The 26,097-nt window shown below is 41.9% G+C and overlaps 1 protein-coding gene across 2 annotated transcripts; it reads right to left on the minus strand.

Annotated features, from left to right (window-relative positions):
• Positions 1-2: 2 nt before the first annotated feature.
• Positions 3-26,097, minus strand: RNF20 (ring finger protein 20). 2 transcript variants are annotated; one of them, XM_044265236.1, is made up of 20 exons: positions 25,915-26,097; positions 24,635-24,789; positions 19,684-19,851; positions 19,420-19,567; positions 19,084-19,266; positions 14,627-14,745; positions 12,787-12,933; positions 12,535-12,612; positions 12,225-12,344; positions 10,726-10,905; positions 9,828-9,963; positions 9,370-9,491; positions 8,881-9,251; positions 7,564-7,681; positions 6,805-6,954; positions 3,663-3,875; positions 2,441-2,566; positions 2,131-2,271; positions 1,361-1,462; positions 3-1,106 (listed from the first exon to the last, which is right to left on the minus strand). In XM_044265236.1, the coding sequence occupies exons 2-20, from the start codon at positions 24,761-24,763 to the stop codon at positions 930-932; spliced, it is 2,928 nt and encodes a 975-aa protein (XP_044121171.1). In that variant the 5' UTR covers positions 24,764-24,789; positions 25,915-26,097; the 3' UTR covers positions 3-929. The 2 variants fall into 2 exon arrangements, with proteins under 2 accessions (XP_044121171.1, XP_044121172.1); XM_044265237.1 differs by lacking the exons at positions 24,635-24,789; positions 25,915-26,097 and adding an exon at positions 21,841-21,914.

The raw sequence follows: 26,097 nt of genomic DNA on the forward strand, positions 1-26,097 counted from the left end.
AGCAAACTGAATCCTGCTTTAATTGAAGCTTGGGGAGTATAAAGACCTACAGAAACATTACAGAGAATCTTCCAGAAAAAAGGGATCACAGCAATCCCTGTGGAGAGGCAGATGAGAGTTAATTCATAGCTCACTAAGGCCTCCCTGTATCAAGTTTCCAAAGTACCCAGAAGATCTCTTCATCATCTCAGTCCTGTTCCCGATCCTCTCCAAGCTTGATTTCATTGTAAGATAAAAAGGGCTAATGACTTTGAAATTATTCTGGCCTTAAGAAGTAAGATTTTTAATGAGTAGGACATTTCAAAACTTAAATAACTTCAACATGGAACCCAGCTGACCTTAACAAGTTGCTTAGTGAATAGGAAATGAATCATCCTGGACATAATTTCATTAAGGCTTCAAACCATCCAGGAAAAAATAGCACAATTATACCATTTTATAATCCAACTTTACAAAAAGTTTACTACACAAATCAAGAAATATTTGTGCCCACAGAGAGCTTATTTCTAAAAGATCTCCCTCACCCCCCAAAAAAGTCATAGGTCTCCACTCTTCTTTGTTCCCTTCTCTGTGTCGAAAATACCAATTTATTTCTTCAGGAAGAATGGAAATCCAAAATTATACAGTAAGCCTGAAGAAGAAAATGCTGAGAAATCTAAAAGCAGGAAAGAAAGAAGCTGGTGGGGAAGACAAAGGAGGGTTGTTTGTTTCTAATTCATTCCAAAACCCAAGACCTGCCTTTACCAGTCCTTTTCCCTGAAGTCATCTAGCTATTAAGAGAGGAGAACCTGGACGTAGAGTCTGTGAAGGAAAGGTCGTTGACAGACAAACTGCCCTTAGGTGACAGTGAAGGAGAGAAGAGGTAGAGGTTTGGTGGTTAATGAAAGAAGTGCCTGTCTAGCCGTTCCCTCTTCTTCTCTTGGCTTGGCTCAACCAATGTAGATGCGATGGAAATCATTAGCACCAAACGCGGCGTTACACTTGGGACATTTGCGCTGACGGGTGTCATAGCGTGTCTTCACACACTCGAAGCAGAAAACATGGAAACACTTGGTCAATACAGCATCCTTTTTACGCATGTTGCAACATGGACAGGTCAGGCGTGCCTTAAAAAAAAAAAAAAAAAGAAAGAGAAGTCAGAGTCTGGTCGACCATAAAGGTTTAAAAGGCTGTCATATGGAGGCAAACAAGCAGAAAACCCACTAAGCACTAAGACAAGAGTGTCACCTCCCCACCAAAAGAAACCATCCTCTGGTTCCCCTCATGTAAAGAACTTGAGTATTTATTCTCCCAGGCTATTAGCAGGCCACTTCAGTCTCGAACAAAAAGGACAGGAAGAAATCACTGCAGTTTTCCTAACCTTGTAATCCTTAATCTCCTCCATCAGGATCTCATCACATTTGGGCACATTGTCTGGTTTCTTTGTGGTCTCCAGCTTCCTTCGAAGTCGAGAGATGTCCTCCTGTGGTAAGACTGCAAACCCATTAGACATACATACTCCCCCAGACCTGCCATTTCTGAAGAAAAAAAAAAATTGCTCCAACTTGAACTTTCTACTCGGCAAAGAAAGGACTTTCTGTCCTTTCCTGGCCCATTATCTCTTAGGAATGCAGAGAATTGGAATGGCAAATAACCTTCTTTGTTCCTAAGCACAAAACCATAATCCTATCACCAAACTCTAGTTGCACCTAACTATTGTCAATGCAGTTCTGTAAAAATACAGTCTAAGAATTAAACAACAACAAAAAAAAGATGAAAAACTTGATAAACTATTTTAAGGTAATTACGCTCAAGCTGAAGGTAAGAGTAGGTTAAAATAACTTACAGATGTATGGATAAGGCTAGAAAGTCATCATGAGAAACATATGACATGCCAAATATAGAAAAATTACAGAACTTTAAAATCCTCTAATTTGATAATGTTGCTGTATTCCATGCCCACCAGGTGGTAGGCACTATGACAGGCTTTGAGGGGAAAGGCAGTGAGGAAAACAGACTTGGTCTCGTCACACAAAGAACTTATAATCAAGGAGGAGATGACATACATTAGACCAATGATTCCTTCATAGCATTTCAGATCTCAAAAAATACCTGAAAGGTGAAACATAAAGAAAACACAATTGCTCTTGCCTGGGCTCTTTTGAAATTGAACATGTCCTTTTCTTTGGTGACACTGTTCTCCACGATCTCATCCTGAAAATCATGGAGCTTCTTCTGAGCCAACTCCAGTTGCGCTTTGAGGTCATCTGCCAGCTGGGCTGCCTCCATCGCCTAGGCGAGGTGGACAAATAGCGTCAGCTTATTTCTAGGGAGGCAAGGCGTTAATCCGGGCCGAGGTAGAAAGTGAACCTATAATGTCATCAGCGTCCTCCATATTTGCTGCTCTGAGACTAGCCGTCACTTCAAACGACAGGGTAAGTGACAGGGTAAGCAATCCTACCTTGCGTTTATTCATCTCTAAGGCCTGAGTCCTAAGACCCAGCTCCTTCTCCCCCGTGCCAATGTTGCTTTGTAATAGATGCTCCTTCTCTTCCAATTTCCTTACGACCTGTAACTGGGCATCAACCTTTGATAAAGAAAAATCAGATTTTAACACAAACAGGAAAGAAAAAAACTATTAACTGACTAGGCACTGTTAATCCATAGACCCACAAAGACTCTATTAGAAATCTCAAATCATCATTGTCTTTACTGAGGAACCCTTCAAAATATATGCAAGATCACAAAAGATCACAATACTTAAAAGCTTCCCTTTTCATACCAAAAAAAAAAAAAAAAAAGTCATGGTTGATGGCTCAAGCAAGAGTTTTAAGAAACCACTGAAAATTATTTTCCAAGTTGCCAAGAGCAAAAGGAATTACATTTACAGATACTCACCTTCTTCAGCAGTACTAATTTTCAAAGGTTGGCAATTCACACTAGTTTAAATTGTAAATTATAGCTCAAACAAAGGTCATTCCTCTCAGAATGGCTAGAAGTTCTAAAACAGTCTTTTTCTTAAAATTCACACGCAGGGACACCTAGGTGGCTCAGTTGGTTAGGCAACTGCCTTCCGCTCAGGTCATGATCCTGAAGTCCCAGGATTGAGTCCCATATCAGGCTCACTGCTCAGTGGGGAGCCTGCTTCTCCCTTTGACCCTTCTCCCCCTCTCATGCTCTCTCCCATTCTCTCTCTCTCAAATAAATAAATAAAATCTTAAAAAAAAAAAAAAAAAAAGAAAGAAAAAGGGAATTCATGCACAAAGTGGAGTCAACATGAAAGGGTACAAAGTCAAGTCATACACCCACAGACTCTCATCCCAGCATCCAGAGGTAATCAGGTAACCACTCTGTTTCTCATACAGCCTTCCAGAAATTTGTAAAATACACAGCACACACACACAAAGATGTACACGTTTTTAACATAAAAGGGATAATAAAATCACTTAATAACATTTTCCATACTAGCAGATCCTTGTTTAACAGCTAAAGTGTACTTCTTTGCAGGGATGTATAATTTATTTACCAGAATGCCAAAAATATAATTTAGTTTTCAGGGTTTTTTTCTTATTTTAAAAAATGCCCCAAAAAAAAAAATGCCACAATAATCATTCTTTAATGCAGAGTTTCATGTAGAAAGTGCCCTACTTCAACAGAATTCTGGCAAGCTCTATTCAAATTACCTGAGTCTTTAGAGTCAAAACCTGGTCAGCCAGCTCCTCCTTCTCTTCTTTAAGTAGCTTGTGGATCTGATTGGACTTGATACGCTCCGACATGAGTTTGAAATTTGCATCATCCTTCTCCCGCAACTGCTGCATTAAACGGATATTCTGCTCCTGCATGTCTTCAAAGGCCTGGCCTGTAACATCCATCTCCGAGAGGAGAGCCTCTTCCTCCTACAATATGGAGAAAGAACCCTCATTTTAATAGGATCTTCTAACTCCAAATGAGCACTGGAAACTAAATTTTCCCAGTATTAATTCAGAAATAAAGTAACCTGCCGACAGAGACTCGGTTTTAAGCAGCTTAGTTTTGTCACTTAGGTTAGCCCAAGGAATACTAAAGAAGCCCTTATTATCTGAAGACACTGGCACCGATGTCTGATGCTCAGCTGATCTGTATTCAGGGCTGGTTAGAATATAGACAAATCTACACACCAATGTAGCAAACTGATCAAGTAGCCCTTGAAGAGAATTTCTATCATGAGACCTCACATATTCTCACACTTTTCCACAACTGTAATTACCAAATTTAACCTCAGACTTTCCAGCTGTACTGTACAACAATCTGATGGGTGAAGAACAGTACCTAAAAATATTTTTGACTTATATTTTGTGTTATGAGGAGACTGAACATCTTTTCAGATGTGTAAGAGCCACTGGTATCCTTTTCTGTGAATGAGTCACATCTTTTGCCTATTCCTCTATTGAGGTGTTGGGTTTTCCTTTCTATCATTTCTGGGGAGTTTTTAAATAATAGCAAGATAAGCTCTTTTGTGCTAAGAGTTAGAAATATTTTCTCCCTGCCTCTCATTTGTCTTTCAGCTTTGCAAATAGTGGTTTCTCCCAGATAGAAGTTTTGTGGGCTTTTTAAAGTTGAAATTATCAATTCTTTTTGTATTTTTTAAACTTTTATTAATAGTTAAAAAGGTCTCCACCAGGGCACGTCTGGGTGGCTCAGTCATTAAGCATCTGCCTTCAGCTCAGTTCATGACCCCAGGGTCCTGGGATCGAACCCCACATTGGGATCCCTGCTTTTCGGGAAGCCTGCTTCTTCCTCTCCCATTCCCCTTGCTTGTGTTCCCTCTCTTGCTGTCTCTCTCTGTCAAATAAATAAATAGAATCTTTAAAAGAAAAAAAAAGGCCTCCATCATTCCGACTTATAAAGGAATTTGTTTTCTTCTAATGGATTAAAATTTTTTTTTAAAGATTTTATTAATTTATTTTATAGAGAGACAGGGAGAGAGGGAACACAAGCAGGGGGAGTGGGAGAGGGAGAAGCAGGCTTCCCGCTGAGCAGGGAGCCCGTAGCAGGGCTCTATCCCAGGACCCTAGGATCATGACCTGAGCTGAAGGCCGATGCTTAACGAACGAGCCACGCAGGCACCCCAAATGGATTAGCTTCTTTAATATTATAGCTATAATCCATTTGCAAATTATCCTTGTGCAGAGTGTCTGAGTATATATGCAACTTTTTTCCAATATTAGTATTTCTTTTTGCCCTTCCGCATTTAATACTCTTCCTTTTCCCCACTGACTTCAAACTGTACCTTTGGCACATACTAAATACACACATGTACTCTGGTCTGTTTCTGGACTTTCTATTCAGAACTAGCAATCTATTAGTCTCAAGCTATCTTACCTCCTGAAACTTCCTATTTTTATACGTGGTTGAGATAGGAACTGCCACTGCTCTTCTTGTTCGGTTTTATTGGCTATTCTTGTGTGCTTTTCCATATGTACTTTAAAATTCGTCTTAGTGCCAAAATCAACAAAACCAAAAATCAGTATTTGTATTGGGATAATACTAAATTTATAATGTCGCTCCACTTCTTACTAGAACCTATAGTAGGACAATTTCCTGGTAATTTTTATTTTTTTATTTTTCTTAAAGATTTTATTTATTCATACAGGGGGAGAGTGCACATGTGCACAAGAGGGGGGCGGGGCAAAGGAAGATGGACAAGCAGACTCCCCACAGTGAGAGGAGCCCAATTCGGGGCTTGATCCCACGACCATGGGATCAGGCCCTGAGTCAAAGTCAGATGCTTAACCAACTGAGCCACCCAAGCACCCCGATAATTATTACATTTTAAAAAAGAGCAAGAGGAGTGCCTGGGCGGCTCAGTCGTCTGCTTTTGGCTCAGGCCATGATCCCAGAGTTCTGGGATCGAGTCCCACATCGGGCTTCCTCCTCAGCAGAAGCCTGCTTCTCCCTCTCCCACTCCCCCTGCTTGTATTCCCTCTCTTGCTGTCTCTCTCTGTGTCAAATAAATAAGTAATATCTTAAAAAAAAAAAAAAAAAGAGCAAGAGAGAGAAAATTGGAAACCACCAGATTTAAGAAAAGCCAAAATCCCACTTTTTTGTCAAAGAAATGTATACAGGTTCTAATATAAGTTCCTCTTTTCAAGGTACTTAAACTAAAACTCCTTCACTTTGCCATTTTGTTATTTCTTAGATACAGTGAAGATGTTCCTCACAGTGAACATATATAGTTTTTCCATTTCTGGTATCTTTATTATTGAACATTCAAAGTTAATAAAACACACTGGGACTTAAAAATAAAGAAATATATGTTCGTTGTGAGAAGAAGTCTCTACAGTTACATGACCTCAAAACAACCACAGTTAACATACTAGTTATTTATTTGTAACCTGTTTGGGGGCACGTTATTTGTGATCATAATGCATATAAAACCATACACACACACACGTGTATATATATGTGTGTGTGTATATATGTATATATGTATGTATATATGTAAAGACACACACATTTTTTTTTCATTTAGACTCACTATATCCCTGATTCCAGATCAGCAGAGGAAGGGTAGACCCCTCAATAAACAACATTTGAACAACTGGCTACCCTTTTGGAAAAAAAAAGGAAGAAGTAAAAATAAAAAAAATTTGCCTCACAAATACGTAAAACAAAATAATAAAGAATGAAAGATTTCATTATAGAAACAAACATACATATAGAAGCCAAACATATTCACAGAAAGAAAAAGACTGGACTAAAAGAGCATACTGCACTGTCAATAACTTACTTGTCAAGTAACATGTACTTTTTAAAAACCTAGCTACGCAAAGACAGTGTGCCCACCTGCTTGGCCATGGCCAGCTTCTTCTGCAGGTACTCTATCTGCTCCTCAACGGCCCGGATCTTCCTCAAGGCATCCTCATCAGCCATTTTCTTGTTCTCCTTTTTCTCCTTATCCTCTAGATCCTTGAGTCTTTGCCTCAGATCTTCCAACTAGAGAAGGTAAGGAATCACACACACAAGAAGAAAAAGATATAATACAATTTCAAGAATCAACTGATCCTGCACAGATGGAGGGCCCACAACACCAAAGCACCCTGCCAGAATTCGAAAGGGAGAGAACGCTATACTGGCAGGCCACATCACAACACTGCTGTCACTTCCCTCGATTCCCCCATGACACACTCGTATAAGGAACGCTGGTGACGAGTGCACACGCACCTCTCTTTAGGATAGTGGTTCTTACCCTTGTTTTTAAGGCCCTCAAATTGTAAGAGAATAAGACATTCTTCCCAAAAGTAATCTGAAACGTAACTCACTGTTTAACAGTGATTTATGGGAAAAGCATTAATGGAAAAGAGAGAATAAAAAGTCTGAAAAGGTTACTCCTATTCCCAGAAATTGTGATATACCTTACCACATAGTGCAGAATACAGAAATCTGTTTTATTTTAGATGGTCTCTGAAAGGGAGGAAAATGCTGCTGAGTTTTAAATGCTAACTTTAAAGATGAAGAAAGATACTACATCCTTCAGAAATGTGAAGGAAAATCCCACAAATGCAGACTATAACCAGAATGACAGGTAATGGCAGACTAGATTACCTCTGCCTTAGACTTCTTCTCAGCTGCCATCAGCTGAACTTTGTCTCTCTGTTCCTTCGGGGCAGAGCGGTACATATCTAGCAATAGTTTCATCTCCTTTTGGCTCTCTTGTGCCTTCCTATGATGAGGATGGTAGAGGGAAGTGAAGGGTGTAATGAGAAAACACAGGACATCAGAGCAAGGGAATTTAGAATTGAGCAAAATAATTTACAACAGTTTCATGTACACCTTACATCACAGCTCTGAAAGATAATACTTTCTCACGGACCATCAGGAAACTTGTGGATACACTCGGAAACTACAGAAAAGCAAGCTCACTAATGGAATCCTTTCTCCCTTCAGACTAAGTTCTCCAACATAAAGTTATAAAATAAACACCTGTGGCCCTACTTAAAGAGGCAAAATTCTAGGGCCCCACTCTTAGAAACTGAGATAGGTCTGTAATGGGGTCCAGGAATATATTTTAAATAAGTTACCCAGATAATTCTGATACTATACTTGAAAAAAGTATTTGCCTTAAAGAGATCAAGAGGAAGGAATAGAAAAAAAAAGGAGAAAATTAGAATCGATAGTGGAGTGATGAGCCATCAGCTGCAGAATGAAATTCACCTCCTCCCAAATTATCCAACCTCTTAACTATACTTTTATATACCAAAGAAACTCAAATGTTTTGAGCATAATTGTCCTTCAAATCCAAGCATCAATAAAGGCACAACCACGACCAATGGTAAGCAAGATGTAACCAGTTCTACTGGTTATGCAGAAAGACAAGGGGCAGAAATGTGATGTTATATTGGTGTTTCATTTAGGACAGGTCTGTCTTACCATGTCAATGCCTGCAGGAATAAACCTAAGACATCTCTTAGCGTGATCTGATACATATACAAACTAGTTAACTGTCGGGTAAATAGACCAACATTGTTCAAGTTAGAGTGATACGAACTCTATCCATTTTGATTTAAATTACAGTTGATGCCAGCAATCTGCCAGCAGTTAATTTCAACAATTCTCCTGAGTATTGCTAAGTCATAACACCATGTCCTGTAATTTGGATTCATGAAGAATAAGGCTGCAAGTGCAGGGCTCACCGAGCCCTGACCACCAAGCCAAACACCACACTAGTCCACGCAAGCCATTTTGACTGCACACTTGATTAAGAATTGAGAGCACAATTAATTGTACATTTAGATACACCTGAGATACTATGACAGCCTGTAAGTCACGCCACCCACCAAACATTGCGTGCATGATGCCCTAACCTCAGCTTGATTCAGAAGCAGTTTCTCTAGAAACAGTTACTCTAAAGTCTGCCCTTACTTCAGTTCAATCTTCAACTGTTTGATAACTTCTGCTTCCTTTTTCCTCCCATCGTCATGTTTCCCTTTCTCTTTATCCTTAGCAGAGTCTCTTTCCTTCTCTGACTCTTTCAGTTTCTGCTTCTCTCGTTCCCTTTCCTTTTCCTTCTCCCGCTCTCTTTCTCGCTCCCTCTCTTTCTCCCTCCTTTCTCGTTCTCGTTCTTCCTCGTCCCGTTTGGACTTGATTTCACTGGCTTCCTCCTGAGATGCCTTTGCTGCGGAGGACTGGGCAGCTAAGTCCTCGGAATCTTGCTTCAGCTCCACGGGCTCGTCCTTCGGGTCCTCAGTACTGGACTGAGACTGCAGGAGGGCAGTGCCGCTGCGCAGACGTGTCTGGGGGACGAAGAGGGAAGCAAGCGTGTGACTGACAGCAACCACCCCACTCGGCTCCCTCAAAACCAGCCATGCACACAGAACAGCTGTTCGCACTTATCTGACCCCTCCTGGTTACCTTGTTCAGGTCAGACTGGGCTTCTCTCAGTTTCCGCTTGTACCTCAGGACCTCGCCTTTCAGCTGGTGGTTGTGATTCTGGAGGCTGCTGATGAGGTGGCGCATCTCCCGGTTGATGGGGCCTGAAATACAGCAGCAGCAGTGTTAGGAAGAACTGTGACAAGGGCAAAGGCACAAGAAGACAAAGTGCAGAACACATCAGGGCCCCCTGAGAAACAGGGGAGATTACCAAAAGAAAGAGACCTCCTCCTAAGAAGAAAACAAAACTGGCCAATCTGAATTGAAAAACAAACACCCAGGCTGTGAGCCAGAAGGAATCCCAGGGTTTGATTAAGGGTCTTTAAGACATGTGAGCTCCACTTAACACTGTCAGATCCAGATAAACTACACTATGTTGCTGAAGGAACTTGAAGGAAGCTTGCCTTGCAAGCTGCGAGGCGGAGTGAGAATACTCATACCTGCTTGTTCATTGGCGGCCAGCGTCTGCTCAAATTCTATCCTCAGCATCTCGTACTCTTTGCGGACCTGGGCCAGCGTATCTTCCAGTTGGATCACTTCAGTCCGCAGCTTCTTATGAAGACTAACCTCATCTCTCTGCGCACAAAAAAGGGAACCAATCAAAAACTCTTATCCAAATGTGGAAACATCATCATGTTCTATTAATATGTTTCCTAATTTTGACCTGTAAGGATCTAAGAAGAAAAAAAAGTGAAACACTAAGAGGGATTACTCTGAAAAGTTCCCACTCAATCGATATTTAATGAGCACCAGGCAGCTACAAAAACTGATCTGAGAACTGGAAGGATATTACAGAAATGAGGGAAATAGCCCTACCTGCGAGAATGTTATAATTTACAAGGAGTACCAAACAATAAAACAGAATGTAAATGTATGTATGTACGTAAGGTAAGACATATTAAATTCAATTCACTTGTCAGGTATACAGTAAAAGACCAACTATGACAACAAATATTATCTTAAGGACTATGGAGGGCATGGAGTTGAACACATGAATGAAAGTTTTTGCCTTTAAAAAAACGTATTTACATTTGCCCCAACACGCTATAATGGCTTATAAATGGCACTACTCTTGCCACAGAAAATCAGGTGCTCTGTCTCCTTTATCACTGTCTCTTTTGGGTACGTGTCTGTTGTCCCACACCACAATCTAATGGTCACTACTCAACCCGCCAGACTCTCTGATCCCAAATGGCGGGATGCCCACCATCCAGCAGAATAAAGACCTACGGCCACTCCATACATACTTGCTGAATGAGCAATAATCACGAGAGGGTAAAATTATAAAATTTATGAGGCAGAAAAGCTTATATACAGAAGACAAAGTGAGGCTATTACCTCAATGAGCTCAACTTGGCGCTGGTGGGTCCCCCTGGTGCCATGAAGCAGCGTCCGAGCCTCATCCAAATGCGCTTTCAACTGCAGACTCTCGTTGTACAGGACGGAGAACTGCGACTGCATACAGCGGTACTCTGGGGTCTCCTTAACCGCCTCCTCCACCGCGCTGCGCAGTTCCACCTGAGGAGGGCCCAAAAGCCAGTCAGAAGCAGAAGCTAGCGTCTGCGCCCTGGATGCCAGATAGGAAATAAAACCTTAAACTCAATGATGTCCTGTGTAGTTGAGACAAGCTTTTTTTGTTTGATTTTTGTTTTTTAAGATTTTATTTGTCAGAGAGAGAGAACATGCAAGAACACACATTCAGCGGTAGCAGCAGGCAGAGGGAGAAGCCAGCTCCCCAGTGAACAGGGAGCCAGATGAGGGACTTGATCCCAGAACCCTGGGATCATGATCTGAGCCAAAGGCAGGCACTTAACCGACTAAGCCACCCATCTTCCTTACAAAGATTATGAATTGTATTTGCCCACCCTTCTAGTTCTGTAAACTCTCTATCAAATTAAATCTGACCAGCCAAGAGGTGACAGCAGGTACCTGTGTTCTCCACCCAAGAACTGTTTTAATTGACATGTATTTTACATTATATATCAACCTACACCAATGACACTAGAAGATGCCTATGAAATTTGTCAGACCTGGGAACACAGAAGAACCCTATGAAATTTGTCAGGATGTTTAATTCTTAAAACACAGTTGAGGACCCCCATCACTAACTTGTTCTTTTTATTAATAGTCACAGAGAAATATATTTTCAATACTGGATTAAAAATAGTTATACTTCTCTTAAGCAACGGCTTACTTTAATCACCCACTTTAACTGATTTAACTCAGGTTGGTTTTGTTTTGTTTTGTTTTTCAGTTCGAACATCTTTAGAAACATGAAATTATAAAAGACATGCAGCTATGACTGAAAAAGGGGCAGGAAGACTTTCAGGATCCATTTTCTTCCTGGCCCCCAAGAATGTGGGGAGAGAAAATTCTAACAGGCAGGTTTGAAAACCAACAGGAACCATCACTGATCATGTTTCTTTCTCTGTTCTGGCAGCTAGGAACAGAAGAGCCAAATTCTGTGACCCACATTTGGCAATTATGGACACTAAGTAGCCTGCCTGCTACAAGATGTATGTGCTCCTTGCACAGAACTTGTACACGAGCCCCGTTTTTTTTTAATCCATTTTGGATCATCACCCCAGTTTACCCTACTCATTTTTCTCAACAATTCCTAAGTTAGAGCACCTTGATTCAGTCTACATATTTCTTTACAGGTTGTCTTAGATACTTTTCAGAACAAGGTACAGTATAACTAACAAATAAATAAATAGACATACCAACAAAACCCACATTTTTCTTTTCCCTCGTAAGTTCTGAGGGCCAACCAGTATGTATGTGAACTGATCAGCGAAAAGTTTCATTTTACGGCCCTTCAGAAAGGTGTCTCCTACCTTCAGCTTCTCATTTTGGGTGGTGACCTCCTCCAGGTCTTGCCGAAGTTTCTCCAGCTCACAGTGACGGTTCTGAGCCAGCTCTTTGTTCTCCTCAAGCTCTGCATTCATTTCCTCAAACTGGAGAGAAAAAGGAAAATAGCAAAATGAGCGAAAAGAATTTTTATGTCATTCCCATTCCTAAGCTTCCACCTTCACCTTCCCATTGTTCTAGCACAACCCCACTCTGCCACTTGTGAACTCCTAAGTACCAAGCACGACAGCTGACACGAGGTCACAAACGTGTCCCGAGTTGAGTCGCGCATCTTACCTTCCGGGCATTGATAGTGATCGTGCCGCCATAGAGACTGCTCCCTGCTCCGTAGACCTTATAGCCTTTCGAATTCACCTACAGGAAGGACAAAGATTTTAGTGAGAGGAGACCCTAAAATTTTATTCTGATAACCAAAGTACTTTCAAGAGTCCATTTTGTTCCCAGGTACTACTACCTGGGTCCATCCTTTCTGAGTAGACTCTTTAAAAATGAATCTAGTCTATAAACTGTAAATGAAAAAGCACTTGCCCGCTCCAGAACTTCTGCTAAGTGGCGGTTGAGTCGCTGTTCCCTCTTTCGAATTTTGTCAATATCCCACTGCAGGTCATCAATCATGGACTCAAGGACAGACACTCGTGACTCAGCTGTCTCCACTTTACTCTGCAACTTAGAGAACTACAACCCAAAGACAGGTATCCAGAAAAAGAAAGCCAAAAAAAAAACCGAGTTAGAAAAGCAATACCTCCCATCACTACCTTACATCCCAAATCTCACAAAATTAACCCCTGCTTATGCAACATTATAGACAAAATTAAATTGGAGCTGCTTCACCTTCTTCCCAATGCATGAATATAAAAATGAAATCATGAAAACTCTAATTATAAAACTGTTAATTGTCCACATTAATATATACCCTTTGTGTTGGTTTTAAAAAATGGTCCCCAAAGTCTTTGGGCAGTGATGGCACTGGCCCTCCTCTTGAATCTGGGTTAAGTTCAGTGACCCGGTGGAAATGATGCTACGTAACTTTGAGGCTATGTCTGAAAGGCCATGCAGGTTCTGCCTGCTGTTCTTGGAACATTCATTCTCTGGAAGAAGCCAGGTGGCATGTAAGAAGCCCATCCCTGACACTGCCACGTTGGCGCAGCAACATGCAGGCTTTTCAGGGGACGACCCACCACTGTGAGCTCCCCACCAGCTGACAGATAACATCAACCGTCAGCCACGAAAGCCACGGTGGACGTCAGCTCAGCTGAGCAAAGCAATGTCTCTCTCCAGCTTAGTAATGCTACACGAGATTTGGGAAAGGGCCAGAAGACGTGAACCTTCTCATCTTCGTCACACCTAATTTATGTCTCAAACATTAAAAAAAGTTATTTTATTTTTCTACTATACCCCAATCGATTCAGAAGCACTGCTATACTCTACTATGCATATATTTTAAGGCTGATGAGAATCCACATGTATTAACAAACTTCCCAGATGATTCTCATGCAAACAGCCAGCACGGACCTTGGCACTTGAGTTTACAAAGTAAGAGCCTAAAGAAGAACATGGGCTTTAAAGTAAAACACATCTACATCCAAATTACAGTTCAATCACTTGCTGGCTCTATGTTCAGACCAGTTACCAACCTCTTTGAATTTGTCCCTTAGCAGTAAGATGGCAACTGCTTGACCATTAGATAGGATACTAAAGTACTGAAGTGCTACGCACTAAGGAGATGGTAACTACTAACTTACCAATAAGCACAGGGTATGGGCGGCCAAACTAAAATACATCAAATTTCAACACAATATCCTTTCAACTACTGAAATGATAATCAGGGGTGTCAGAAAAAATCTTAAAGGCCTATTATCATTTTATCTCAATCACTATATATAAATAAATGAATACCCAAATCCTGATGTGGTTTGGTCACGGCACTATTGATGCTCAAATCTGGACTGAAAACCCACATTCCTCAAGTTCCCAGCCCATCATCGATACAGTAGTTCCTACTGTCCCATTCTCAGATGAATTTCTACCAACCCATCCCTCAGTAACATAGTACGTGATATTTTATATTTGGGGTAATTCATTATTTGAGGGATTGCTGTGTTGTTGCACAAAACCCCACATGATGGTATTTCTTCCTAAAAACTAACATCGTAAAACTGTCTATTCAACAGAGGCACAAGTCTAGGAAAAACATTCGATTTTTTTTTTTCCCTTAATCTTTCCTCAGATTTCGATTTCTCAGATCTGGCTGTTCACACCCGCCCTGCATGCTCTTTAATATAAAAATAGGCTTTCAAAATACAGCCAGATGATCCTCAAAGCACTCAAAATGCTAAATCAATGTCTGCCGCAGGCCACAAGAAAGTACCTCCTGAGACATGGTGCGATGCTTCTCCTGAAGTAGGTCTGTCAGTTCCTGTAGCCTCATGTTCTCCTGGGTGAGGAAGGAATTCAGCTCCTGCACCGCCTCCTCCACGATCAGATTATCTGAGGGAGCAGAACCGCACTTTAGTTTAATATCTATAGTGTCAAATTTTAAAAGTGCACCTCCCACCAAATATTAACATGCATGTCACTTTATTTTCCTGAAAACCTTCAAGAAGTAGGTTGGTTTTTATTATCTTCACATGACTGATTAAGTACCCAGCCCTTAGATGACCTGCTTAAAGAAATGAGCCAAATTTGTGCTTCAGTAGAGGATGACACAGAGCCAAAGTCACCCAACTCTCATCCCTTTCTACAAAGTCAAAATGCTGTGAGAAAAGAAATGGAGGTTCTGTAACTTTATTCGGATAAGACACAATCACCTAAAAAACTGCATTTTAGAACTGTAGACAAGATAGAGGTATCTCTCATCAGTGACACTCTTCATAGCAATAAAATTCTATTTCATAAGGCTATCACAAATTCCTACTATTCACTAACACCAACATGCAGCATCTCTCTGTTGAGAGCAGGGGAAGCAGAGGGCAGAAATTTCCTGACTCAAATGAGCACCCATAAAATCACAAAGAATGAAGGTAAGAGCTTCGAATCACTTAACATAGTCCAGAATACGATGCTAGGGGCACTCCTGAAGCGCAAAAGCCAAAATGTACACTACAATTTACAAAGAAGGTAGATAAATATACAGAACTTATTACACCAAGTAAATACGTTTAAAATTAGAGTCACAAATATAAATGCTCAAATCCAAATGTTAGCAAGTGAAACCAGATACTCTTCAGGATATATAGTGCCCTGTAGAGACAGTTACCAGAAGGGAAAATTGTGGGCTTTCCTCCTACCTTCTGGCATGTGGTGGACAAACACCACACACGACAGGCTGGCCATGTGGTGGTTTTTGTGGTTTTCAACGAGGATTGCCTGTAGAATTACTTGTGGGACTTTTAAGATTAGATAATTCCCTAGGACCCATCCCACACCTACTAAATAAGAATACCCACGGGCAGGGCCAAAAAACATATGCTCCAAAAGCTCTTAAAGTGATTCATAACCCAAGTTAAGAACTGGGAGCTGAATTTTAGTCCTTTTAATATCCTGAGATACTCAGAACGAGTCCTACAATATATTAAGAGCTCAATAAATACTTACTGAATTAATAAACAAGCTGATAAATGCAATTCTTTTGAATCCAAGGATAAAATAAACATGGGGGGGGAATGAACTGCCAAAAAGGTATAGTTGATGCTATAATTCATTCTTTATAGATCTTTATCTTTTAGCAAGTTCAGCTTATCTAAGCAATTGCCTTTTATGCTATAAAAAATAATTCAGTGATTTGTAACTTATAATTAACGTTTTTATTTGAACTTAGACTCTAACTTTAAAGCACATGCCATCAAAAATAATTTTAAAATACTGTTCAGTATACTACCCATTTCAGTTCCTTTTTAAAGGTACCAATTATTTTACTTGATATTCATTTATAAAATCAAGTTTAACACTGGCATAATCTCTGCAGATGGCATATTACCTGCATATAATATGCATACAGTATGTACCATGATACGCATGGTTCATCCATGTGGCATATTATAGGATTTAACCACACCATCCAACTGTTCTAGTACAGCCAATGGAGAAAGAATTAACACCCAGCTCAGTTTACATTAGGTGACAGGGAGGATTTATAGGCACTCATTCATCATAACTAAGCACGCACTAGATAGCAGATACAGTGCTAGACACTGGAGAAACGAAGAGTGAGCCAAGGCACTGCACCAGGAAACAGAACCCACAAGAGGATATAATATATGAATAAAAAAGACTGGGAGGACATGAACCACACTGCTTACAAAATGATCATTTTGGAGAAGTAGGAGGGGAGGACTTCTATAGTCTACTTTTACATATTTCTGATTAGTATATTCCAAAACTGGTATCTAAATAATAAAGTACACAAATATGCAAATACATTATTGGAAAAGCAAAAGAAACCCTTTCCCATCAAATTTTCACAAGTCTTTTACATCCCTCACTTTTTAATTCTGTTGACAATTTAGCCAAGTAGCCTTAAAAAAAAAATTAAGAGTAGGGGCGCCTGAGGGGCTTAGTTGGTTAAGCGTCTGCCTTAGGCTCAGATTCCTGGGACTGAGCCCTGCATCAGGATCCCTGCTCAGCGGGTAACCTGCTTCTCCTCTCCCTCCACTCTGCTTGTGCTTGCTCTCTTGATCTCTCTTGCTCACTCGCCCTTTGTCTCAAATATATCTTTTTTTTTTTTTTAAAGATTTTATTTATTTATTTGACAGGCAGAGATCACAAGTAGGCAGAGAAGCAGGCAGAGAGAGAGAAGCAGCAGCAGGCTCCCTGCTGAGCAGAGAGCCTGATGCGGGGCTCAATCCCAGGACCCTGGGATCACGACCTGAGCCGAAGGCAGAGGCTCTAACCCGCTGAGCCATCCAGGCGCCCCTCAAATTAAATCTTAAAAAAAAAAATTACAGGGGGCACCTGGGTGGCTCAGTTAGTTAAGCATCTGCCTTTTGCTCAAGGTCATGATTCTGGAGTCCCAGGATCAAGTCCTGTATTGGGCTCCCAACTCAGCGGGGAGTCTGCTTCTCCTTCTGACCCTTCCCCCTCTCATGTTCTCTCTCTCTCTTTCTCAAATAAATAAAATCTTAAAATAATAATAATAATTTTAAAATTCTTATTTGCCTGCCCAATGGTTCATTACATTCAACATATTACTATCAGAAACAAAAGGTTAAACACCTTTTTTTTTTTTTTTTTAAAGTAGGCTCCGGGCTGAATGTGGGACTTGAACTCACAACCCTGAGATCAAGAGTCACATGCTCTAAGCCAGCCAGGCACCCCAAAAGGTTAAACATCTTAACAATCACAAAAATTGTGCTATTACAACTAGAGCATGATTATTAAAAATGTGAATTCAGGGCATTTAAGATGCAACCTGGCTACACAAATACTTTACTATATAATGTACAATTTTAAGTTTCTCCATTAACACTGACTAGTATAATTATTTCAAATAGACATTTCTCCATTCATATAATATTTTCTTTTATCTTTTTTCTTTTGAGGGGGGAGGGGGGAGGGAGAGGGAGCAAAAGAATCTTAAGCACATGGAGCCCATTGCAGGGCTCAGTCTCATGACCCTGAGATCAATACCTGAGCCAGAATCAAGAGTTGGACGCTTACCAACTGAGCTGCCCAGCCACCCCTCTTTTATCTTTTTAAATACAGAGACCATCTAACAACTCTAAAACCTGAGCCAACTCTTTTCGAAAATATTAGAGATGGGGTGCCTGGGTGGCTCAGTGGGTTAAAGCCTCTGCCTTTGGCTCAGGTCATGATCCCAGGGTCCTGGGATCGAGCCCCACATCGGGCTCTCTGCTCAGGAGGGAGCCTGCTTCCTCCTCTCTCTCTGCCTTCCTCTCTGCCTACTTGTGATCTCTGTCTGTCAAATAAATAAATAAAATCTTTTTTAAAAAAATATTAGAGATAACAAATAAATAAAAAACAAGAACATATCAAAACTGACTCTTTGCGGGCACGCCTGGGTGGTCATTCAGTTAAGTGTCTGACTCCTGATTTTGGCTCAGGTTATTATCTCAGGGTCGTGACACTGAGCCCTGGGTTGGGTTCCACGCTGGGCATGAAGCCTGCTTAAGATTCTCTCCCTCTCCCTCTGCCCATCCCACCCCCCTGCCCCCCCCACTCTCTCTCTCTCTCTCTCTCTCTCTCAATAAATAATTATCTTTACAGGCACCTGGGTGGCTCAGTTGGTGAAGCATCTACCTTCGACTCAGGTCATGATCCCAGGGTCCTGGGATCGAGTCCCGAGTTGGGCTCCCCGCTCAGCAGGGAGCCTGCTTCTCCCTCTGCCCCTCCCCAGCTCATACTCTCTCTCATTCATGCTCTCTCAATCTCCAATAAATAAATCTTTAAAAATAAATAAATAAATCTTTAAAAAAAAAAAAAAAAAACCTGACTCTTGAAGTCAAAGTTCAACATCTTATAAACAAAAAAATTTTAAGTGTAATTACCAATATTTAAAATATCCAAAAACACAGCTATTCCTTAAACAGTAAAATTAATTTTGCTACCTATGAAAGTGTTTAATTAACAGAGCGTATCAGAATGGAGCTTTCCTCAGCTACTTACAGGACCGTTAGTGGCTCAAAATATGAAGAACTTGGAAAATACTAACATGCCATAGCAACGACATTACTGTTATTACTGGTAATACTGGAGACTGTATCCCAAGGAATGGAATAAAAAATAAATACATTAAGTCTGCAACTACAAATCAGCATGCGAAGAGAGCGCTTATTCCTCCCGCTTCTTCTCCCAGTCTCCCAGCCTCACCTCCACTGTTCAGCTTCCGCGACAAGAGCTCCACTTTTTCTTGTAATTTATCATAGACCGTCACAATCTGGGACACAGCTCGGCGGGAGGACTCCACACGCTCCTGCAGCTGAGATTCCATTTCCTCGCTGGAACTGCTGGCCAGAGTAGCAAGGAAAGAGAAAGCTGGCTCTTGCCCTTCCCCTGAGGACACAGGGGAGAAAAAGAAGCCATCAACATTATAAAACTGGCAATATCAAAATCTTCTTTCTTTCCTCAAGTGGAAATCCCGAAAGCAGAGCTCTACTTCGGAAACCCACACGGCACGTGGTGGTAGCAGGCACCCCAAATACTCACCTCTGTCTCGGTCATCTTTCCGCTCCTGATTGCTATCAGAGTCCGGTTCTGGTTCCGGCACAACAAGGGCTTTTCTCTCCGTGAGGAGATCTCCCAAGCCCTGCTCCAGATCGTAGCGTTTAAGGATGATACGGATGTTTTCATCGAACTGGAGGAGGGTGGGCACCGTTATGAAAAAACAAAAGAACACAACTTGGGAAATGGAGAGAGTGCTAAGGCGAACAAAAATATTCAAAAATCTGAGCAAATAAACAAGTGAGCTACCTGACTCCAGTACCGGTTGACAATCAGCAGGGAGGCATCATCGGTGGCCTGTCTTCGTTCCAGTTTTTCGATGTGCTCACGGAGTTCATCTTCAATGGCCTGCCGCTGATCCAGCATTTCTGCCAGCTTGCGATTTTTGGTTTGCAGTGTACGAATGTCTAGCTCCTCCTGCTCCAGGAAACCAATCTTATTAGTCTCCACAAAGAAATTGGGCAAATCTGCTTTTAAATTCAACAGGGTCATATTAATTAGTAATTTCCAATGACTAAAGCTATTTATCTTTGAAAATCTTACAACAAATAATTGGGTAAGTAGGAACAGAGGAAGGAAAGAATGTGCGATGATGGGAAGTAAGAATGACGCTAATAGACCAGAATTTGGACCGCACCCATCTCACGGTTCTCTTCTCATGAACACTCACAAAGTCCCAGGAGGCTCCACCGTCCAGTTAGACCACCTTCTACCCTGATGACCGCTGCCATCTAACTCCTCAGCACTGCCCCCAACTCATTTAGGAACCTCAGCACCTAATACCCATGCGGAGAGGTGCACATGTGATCAAACCATTGAACCCTCTAGCTGTCTAGGCTGCATTCTGAATTCCTTAACTCCGGGGAGTATCTCCCCCATACTATGCTTCAGCCATACATTTCAAAAACCACATCTTGGACTTCTGTCATTATCTGGAACTGTGCCATAACTGAAATCTTAAAATTCTGTGAACAAAACCTTATCTTTTTCCAGGTACCTTGGGCCCTTATCCCCATATACCAGTCCTCATCTAGATCTCCCAGAACCTTGAATTCTCTCCTTTTTCCTTCAGTCCGTCTGTCTCCACTATCTTCCATACCTTGACCTCAGCTTTTATTCAGGATCTCATTCTCCTCTGTTTCTGCAAAAATATCACTCCATCAGTAATTCCACACCTCTCTCAGTATCTTTCACTTTTCTCCCTAATTCCTTTCCCAGGACAAGGTGGGGAGTAGGGGTGGGAAGGATGGGGTGAGTATCCCAGGCAAAGAAAAGGATTGAAAACGATTACATTTTTACTTTACCTAGGAATTCATGAATATTTTAAAGTAAGAACTGTTTATTATAGCACCAATTTCTTGTAATGCTTCCATTTTCTTTCTTCCATTTTGGTTAAAAAATTCTTGATATGTCAAATTAGTTAAGAGCTTCCCAAATATACAGCTATTAAGACTATTAATCCTATTAATAAATGAAATCCTCAACCTCTTCTCTGAGCCCTCCCTTCCCCCTTCTTGTTCTAACTGAAATCTGGATGAGAATCCTGTTGCTCCTTAAGTTTCTCCAGCACTGGGCCTGGGGACAGGCAGGCCTGCTCCTTGTTCTCTAATGGCCTGCCATTCCAGGCCATTAGCCCACCTGCCGCCCCAAAACCTCCTAGCTTTGCAGCTCATGCACTGGTCTGCACCACCTGCTACACTGCCTTCCTGCACTACTCTATGAATGCCCAGATCACCTCCCCACATTTCCTAAAGATTTAGCACCTAGCTTATTATACTCTCAAATGCTACTCCTATCACAGTTCTTACTGATTTCAATTCCCATATAGGTTATCTTTCCTGTATCTCAAATCATCAAGTCGTCCACTTTCTTTCCTTCAATGATCTTGTCCTCTGCCTCTCTCAGCCACCAAACTCCCACTTATTCTTAGACTTAGCTATACGTGTATGCTCTTCATAAGCTCAATTTCAAACACCCCATTCTCCACAAACACCACATACTTTTCCAGCTCACTCTCTCTAGTGTCCTGACTCCCAAAGCTCTTCACCTCCTCCAAGATCTATAATCCATTGGTTCTGTATCTTTCCCATCCTTCACTCCTCTCACGTCCTCATTCCCTTCTTTATTGAACTTAAATTCTGCAGTAAGTCACAATCTTGACCTTTTGTAACCTCCTCCTCCCCTGCTTTTTCTTCACACTTACCTGGTAAAATCCCCACCCCTCATAACATCCAACTCTCCACTCCTACAGGCCTACAACCATGCAGCTAAACGGGACCACAAAACATCAAGTATCATGCTGCCTGGGCTCACTTGAAACTCATGATCACAGAGTCAAGTAGGTCCTCAGTGCTGGCCAGCAAAAATAGCCTAGTCCATTCCCTCATCAAGATGACTACTTCATACCTTCTCCTGTCTCTTCAACCTCCAACACTTCCTCCCCCATCCTCACTCTCAGATGAGTCGCCTCTGATTTCACTGAAAAAAAAATAGAAGCAATCAGAAGAGAATGTCCACAGCTATCGCTCATAACTGCAGCTAAGGACCTACCTACAGCTGAACTTACATCCACAGCCTTCCTCTTTGTTGCTACAGATCAACTGCCCCTGCTCCTAGCTAAGGCCAGTTCCCCACCTGTGCGTTATATCACATTCTCTCTCCCCTATTCGTGGAAATCACACCAACAACCATCTCCTCTTTCTGCTACCCCATCAACTTGATCATCTCTACCAATTCATTTCAATCAACATGCTATAATAGCTCCTATTTTGAAAACAAAACAAATCTTCCCTCAACCCCATATTTTCCTCTGGCTAATGCCCCATTTTCTGTGTCTTGCTTTGTATTAGTACTCTTGCAAGGCATGGTCTCTCCCCTCTTTTCCCTAATTCCTCTCCTCTTCTCTTCAGCTCACTGCAATCAGGCTTCTAGAACCACCACTCCATGAACACAGGTCTCACTAAGGCTCTACTGATAAACCTACTGTCTCAGTGCTCCCCTTACTCAAACCATCGGCAGCACCTGAACAACTCCTTCCTTAAACACTCTCATTATTTGGTTTCTGGGCCCCCACTGTCTCTTGTTCTCCTCCTACTTCATTTTCTGTCTCTTTGGTCAGTCTCTTCTCATCACCTTGACATGAAAATATCAGTCAATATCAGTGTTTCAGGGCTCTGCTGTCAAACCTCGTCCTTATCTACACTCAGTTAGAGCCTCTAGTCTCATGGATTTAAATACCTCCTACAAAATGATGACTCCCAAATGCACAGCATTAGCCCAGACCTCTCTTCAGACAGCAGATTGTGGTATCCAGCCACCTACCTGCTCAGATGTCTAGAAACTTTCCCACACTGGAATGTCCAAAATCAAACTCCTCCCTCATCCTCCACAGATTCCAAAAAAATCTGCTCCTCTCATACTCTTCCCTAGCTCAGTAAGTGGACAGTCCATACTTCCAAAATTCTGGGATCTCATAAACTTCATCCAATCCATCAGCAAATCTGTCAATACTACCACCACAGTGACCCAGGTCACCATGATCCCTCATCAAGATTACCGTAACAGCTTCTTGCTGTGGACACTTTTGTGCCCCATGCCATGTCCCATCAGCCTGCCAGAGTTCAACACAGCCATGGCGGAGAGCTCCATCCACACCCCCAGTGCTCCTACCTCGAGCCGCCCAGAGTCTTTTCATTTTTTGTTCCACAACTCAGCTGGCTCACTAGAGCAACCTCGAAGTGCAGAGGAAAAGCTATTGCCTATAAGAGCAACCTTCAACCAACTGTAGCAGGAATTAGTGGATATGTGCCCCAGCTCCCTACCCTTAGAGAGCTGAAGTGGAAAGGAAAAGAGGAAGAAGGAATGAGGGAACAAGTCTGCTAACTGAACTGATGCTCCTCTACCACCTATTCTCCAAGCATAAGTGACATGTTACTCTCCTGCTTAAGACCTTACAATGGCTGCTCACTACTTTGTGGATAAGATCCAAACAGCGATGTATCCTTTCTGCTTCTCTTAGATCACGGGGCTATTCATCCCTATGAACAACATATCCCCCACTCATAAACATTAGAACGATCTGCTCCGTTGGCAATGCCACCTGACAGCCTGAAGTCCAGGCACTGTCTTTAGTGTAATGCATAGTTCTGGCAAACAACAGATGCTCAACAAATATTTATATTTATTGAGTTAGCAAATGTTCTTGGGATGCAGAATGTGATTCAGTGTTAAGACAAAATCACCTCCTGGCCAAGTATGGAGCAGCTGAACCCCAGAGAGACTAAGGACACTTCATCAACAATTTACTCTGAATGTTCCCATTATTCTCCCTGATCCTAAGTCTAATTCAAATAAGTAAGAGATGGGGTTTTATAAGCTATACAAATGTAAAGCATTTTAACACCATATCCCCATGGCTGAGTTCCAGAACATAGATTCCTGATCTAAATCCAAACCAATTACAGTGAGCTTCTGATGTCTAATGGACATATAACATTACTCTAAGCTTCTGGTGTGTTAACAGTCTAAAGAAACTGTCAACTCCATAACAGCAAGGGCAGAGTCTATTTTATTCACCATTACATTCATAATATCTAGCCCCATAATAATTATCAATAGCTCAAACATACTGCATACTTACCATATTAAAGCTAATGTTTTAAGCCTGTTTAACAGGGGCTCTTTCATTTTATCCTCTCAACAACCCAATGAGGTAGGTACAATAATAACATTTTATACACAAGGAGAAGAGGCACAGGGAAGAAAAGAGAAAAGTGAGCAGATAAGAAGTGGTAGCACTGAGGGTAAATTCCAGGTTGTCTGAACTCAGACTCTGACTCTTCACTATTCTCTCAGTGATTTTGCTACACTGCCTCTTAGTACCTAGCATCTAACTTTTCAGTGAATGAAAAATGAACATACAGTTTCCCACTGCTAATGCCTATAATCAAGGTGTATCAGGCACCACACTCACCAGAGATGAGAAGCATACCTTTGAAAATAAAGACCAAATGTCAATATACTCTTTTCAGAACTGACCACATCATTTCACCTACTTCTGGCTATTTCCCTCTTCTTGTCAAATAAATTTCTCTTACACCAGAAGGCTTCCATAAACTCTTACTTTCAGGTTGCAATTGACAAAAACAAAACAAAACACACACACTCACACACACACTCTCACGGCACTGTTTCCACATACCGTTGAAGAGACACCACCAAGCTTAATCGTCTCCACTGTGGTCCCTGAATCTTCAACAGCTGTCTTCTTCTCCGGAGGCATGGATGTGCCAGACTCTCCGGCCGCTCTTTTATTTCCAATTCCTGACATCTTGGCACCGGATGACAGCAGTTTTCCTGGAGGGGAAAAAACCCTCAGAAATTTAGGTAAGATATGCAAGAGCAACAATAAAGAAACCACCCACAGTGTAAAAACTAGCAACTTTTCTAGCCAACCTTTTAACCAAAACCCATTAACTTCATACCAAATGACACAATCTCCAAATTCCTCTTGGAAAGAAAAAAAGTAACCTGTGGAGTAAGAGTCAGGGCTGAATTTACACAGCCACCAATTTCTAAATAGGGTGCTGATAAGAAATAAGACAACGGGCAAAGGATGAAGACACCAAGAAAAATGTCAGAGACATCTCACTTCCTGAAATGTCAGAATCAGAAAAATAGTTTGATTAGGAAAGGAACTAATTCTATTGTGTTGGAAAAATCAGAGAGCTGAAAGAGATCTCAGAAATGTCTATTAAATCATTAATATTGAGCAAATAGTGTATCACCACTGAGGCTCAATTTCCCAAGCCAGGAGTAAGAGTATATAATCGCCGTGCCCCTTTCAAGGAATGAATAAGTACAGAAAGAATGTAGCACAATGCCTAACACGAAGAATGCACTCAGAAAAACTAGCTCCCTTTCTTCGATTTGCAGTGTCTCTCCTACTCCCAAACGTTCTCCTCATGATGTCGCACAACCCTAAGGAGAGTCTAGACCTGACAACCCTAAGGAGAGTCTAGACCTGACAGTGAATCACCCTTCTACCTCTCAGGGAGCCGGGTTGCCTTGAAGGAGTTCTCCCAAGGGTTTCGGTCTCCCCCTACGTACAGTAGAGGCGAACAAATATTCTGGCTACCTAAACTGCCTCCCAGGGTTTCGGAGCTCAAAGGACGAGAAATGGATGCTAAAACACTTGCTGCTTCACAAAGCAGCCCTGCCATCACCGAGACTACACACCACCCTGCTTCCGATGCAAGCTCCAGAAGGGGTTACTGGCGGCAGTAACCTGAGGGGGAGCTTGCCTGGACAGAGGACACAGAGGGGCAAGACAGGGGCCGCAACACGACTCGCGAGGAGGCAAGGACCACAGCCTCCCGCGCCGCCAAACGCAGGCCCAAGAGAGGGATGCCCCGGAGCCCGAGAGGGTGGAGATACCCCAGGGCCCGGACAGTCCCGCAGCGCCCTCGCCCGTGGTCTCACCTGGGTTCTAGCAACTAGCGCGGCTGGGCAGCGGAACTCGGGCAGTTATTCACCAAGGTCCGCTCAGCGCCCTCACGTCTCACCCCTGACCCGAGGGCGAGGACCCATCGAAGCTTCCGGGAAGCGGGGCCAAGGAAAGGAAGAAGGGAAAGAAGAAAAGAAGGCGCTTCAGCGCCGCCGGGC

The sequence above is a fragment of the Neovison vison genome, chromosome 9 (genome assembly GCF_020171115.1).
Source record: "Neovison vison isolate M4711 chromosome 9, ASM_NN_V1, whole genome shotgun sequence".
In the NCBI taxonomy this organism is placed as follows: domain Eukaryota; kingdom Metazoa; phylum Chordata; class Mammalia; order Carnivora; family Mustelidae; genus Neogale; species Neogale vison.

Coding starts and splice junctions, on each gene's coding strand:
- RNF20 (XM_044265236.1), bottom strand. CDS start 24,763: ATGTCAGGAATTGGAAATAAAAGAGCGGCCGGAGAGTCTGGCACATCC. Junction 19,267..19,419: donor GAAAGATGACCGAGACAGAG/GTGAGTATTTGG, acceptor CTGTGTCCTCAG/GGGAAGGGCAAGAGCCAGCT. Junction 12,613..12,786: donor TAGCAGAAGTTCTGGAGCGG/GCAAGTGCTTTT, acceptor TCCTTCCTGTAG/GTGAATTCGAAAGGCTATAA.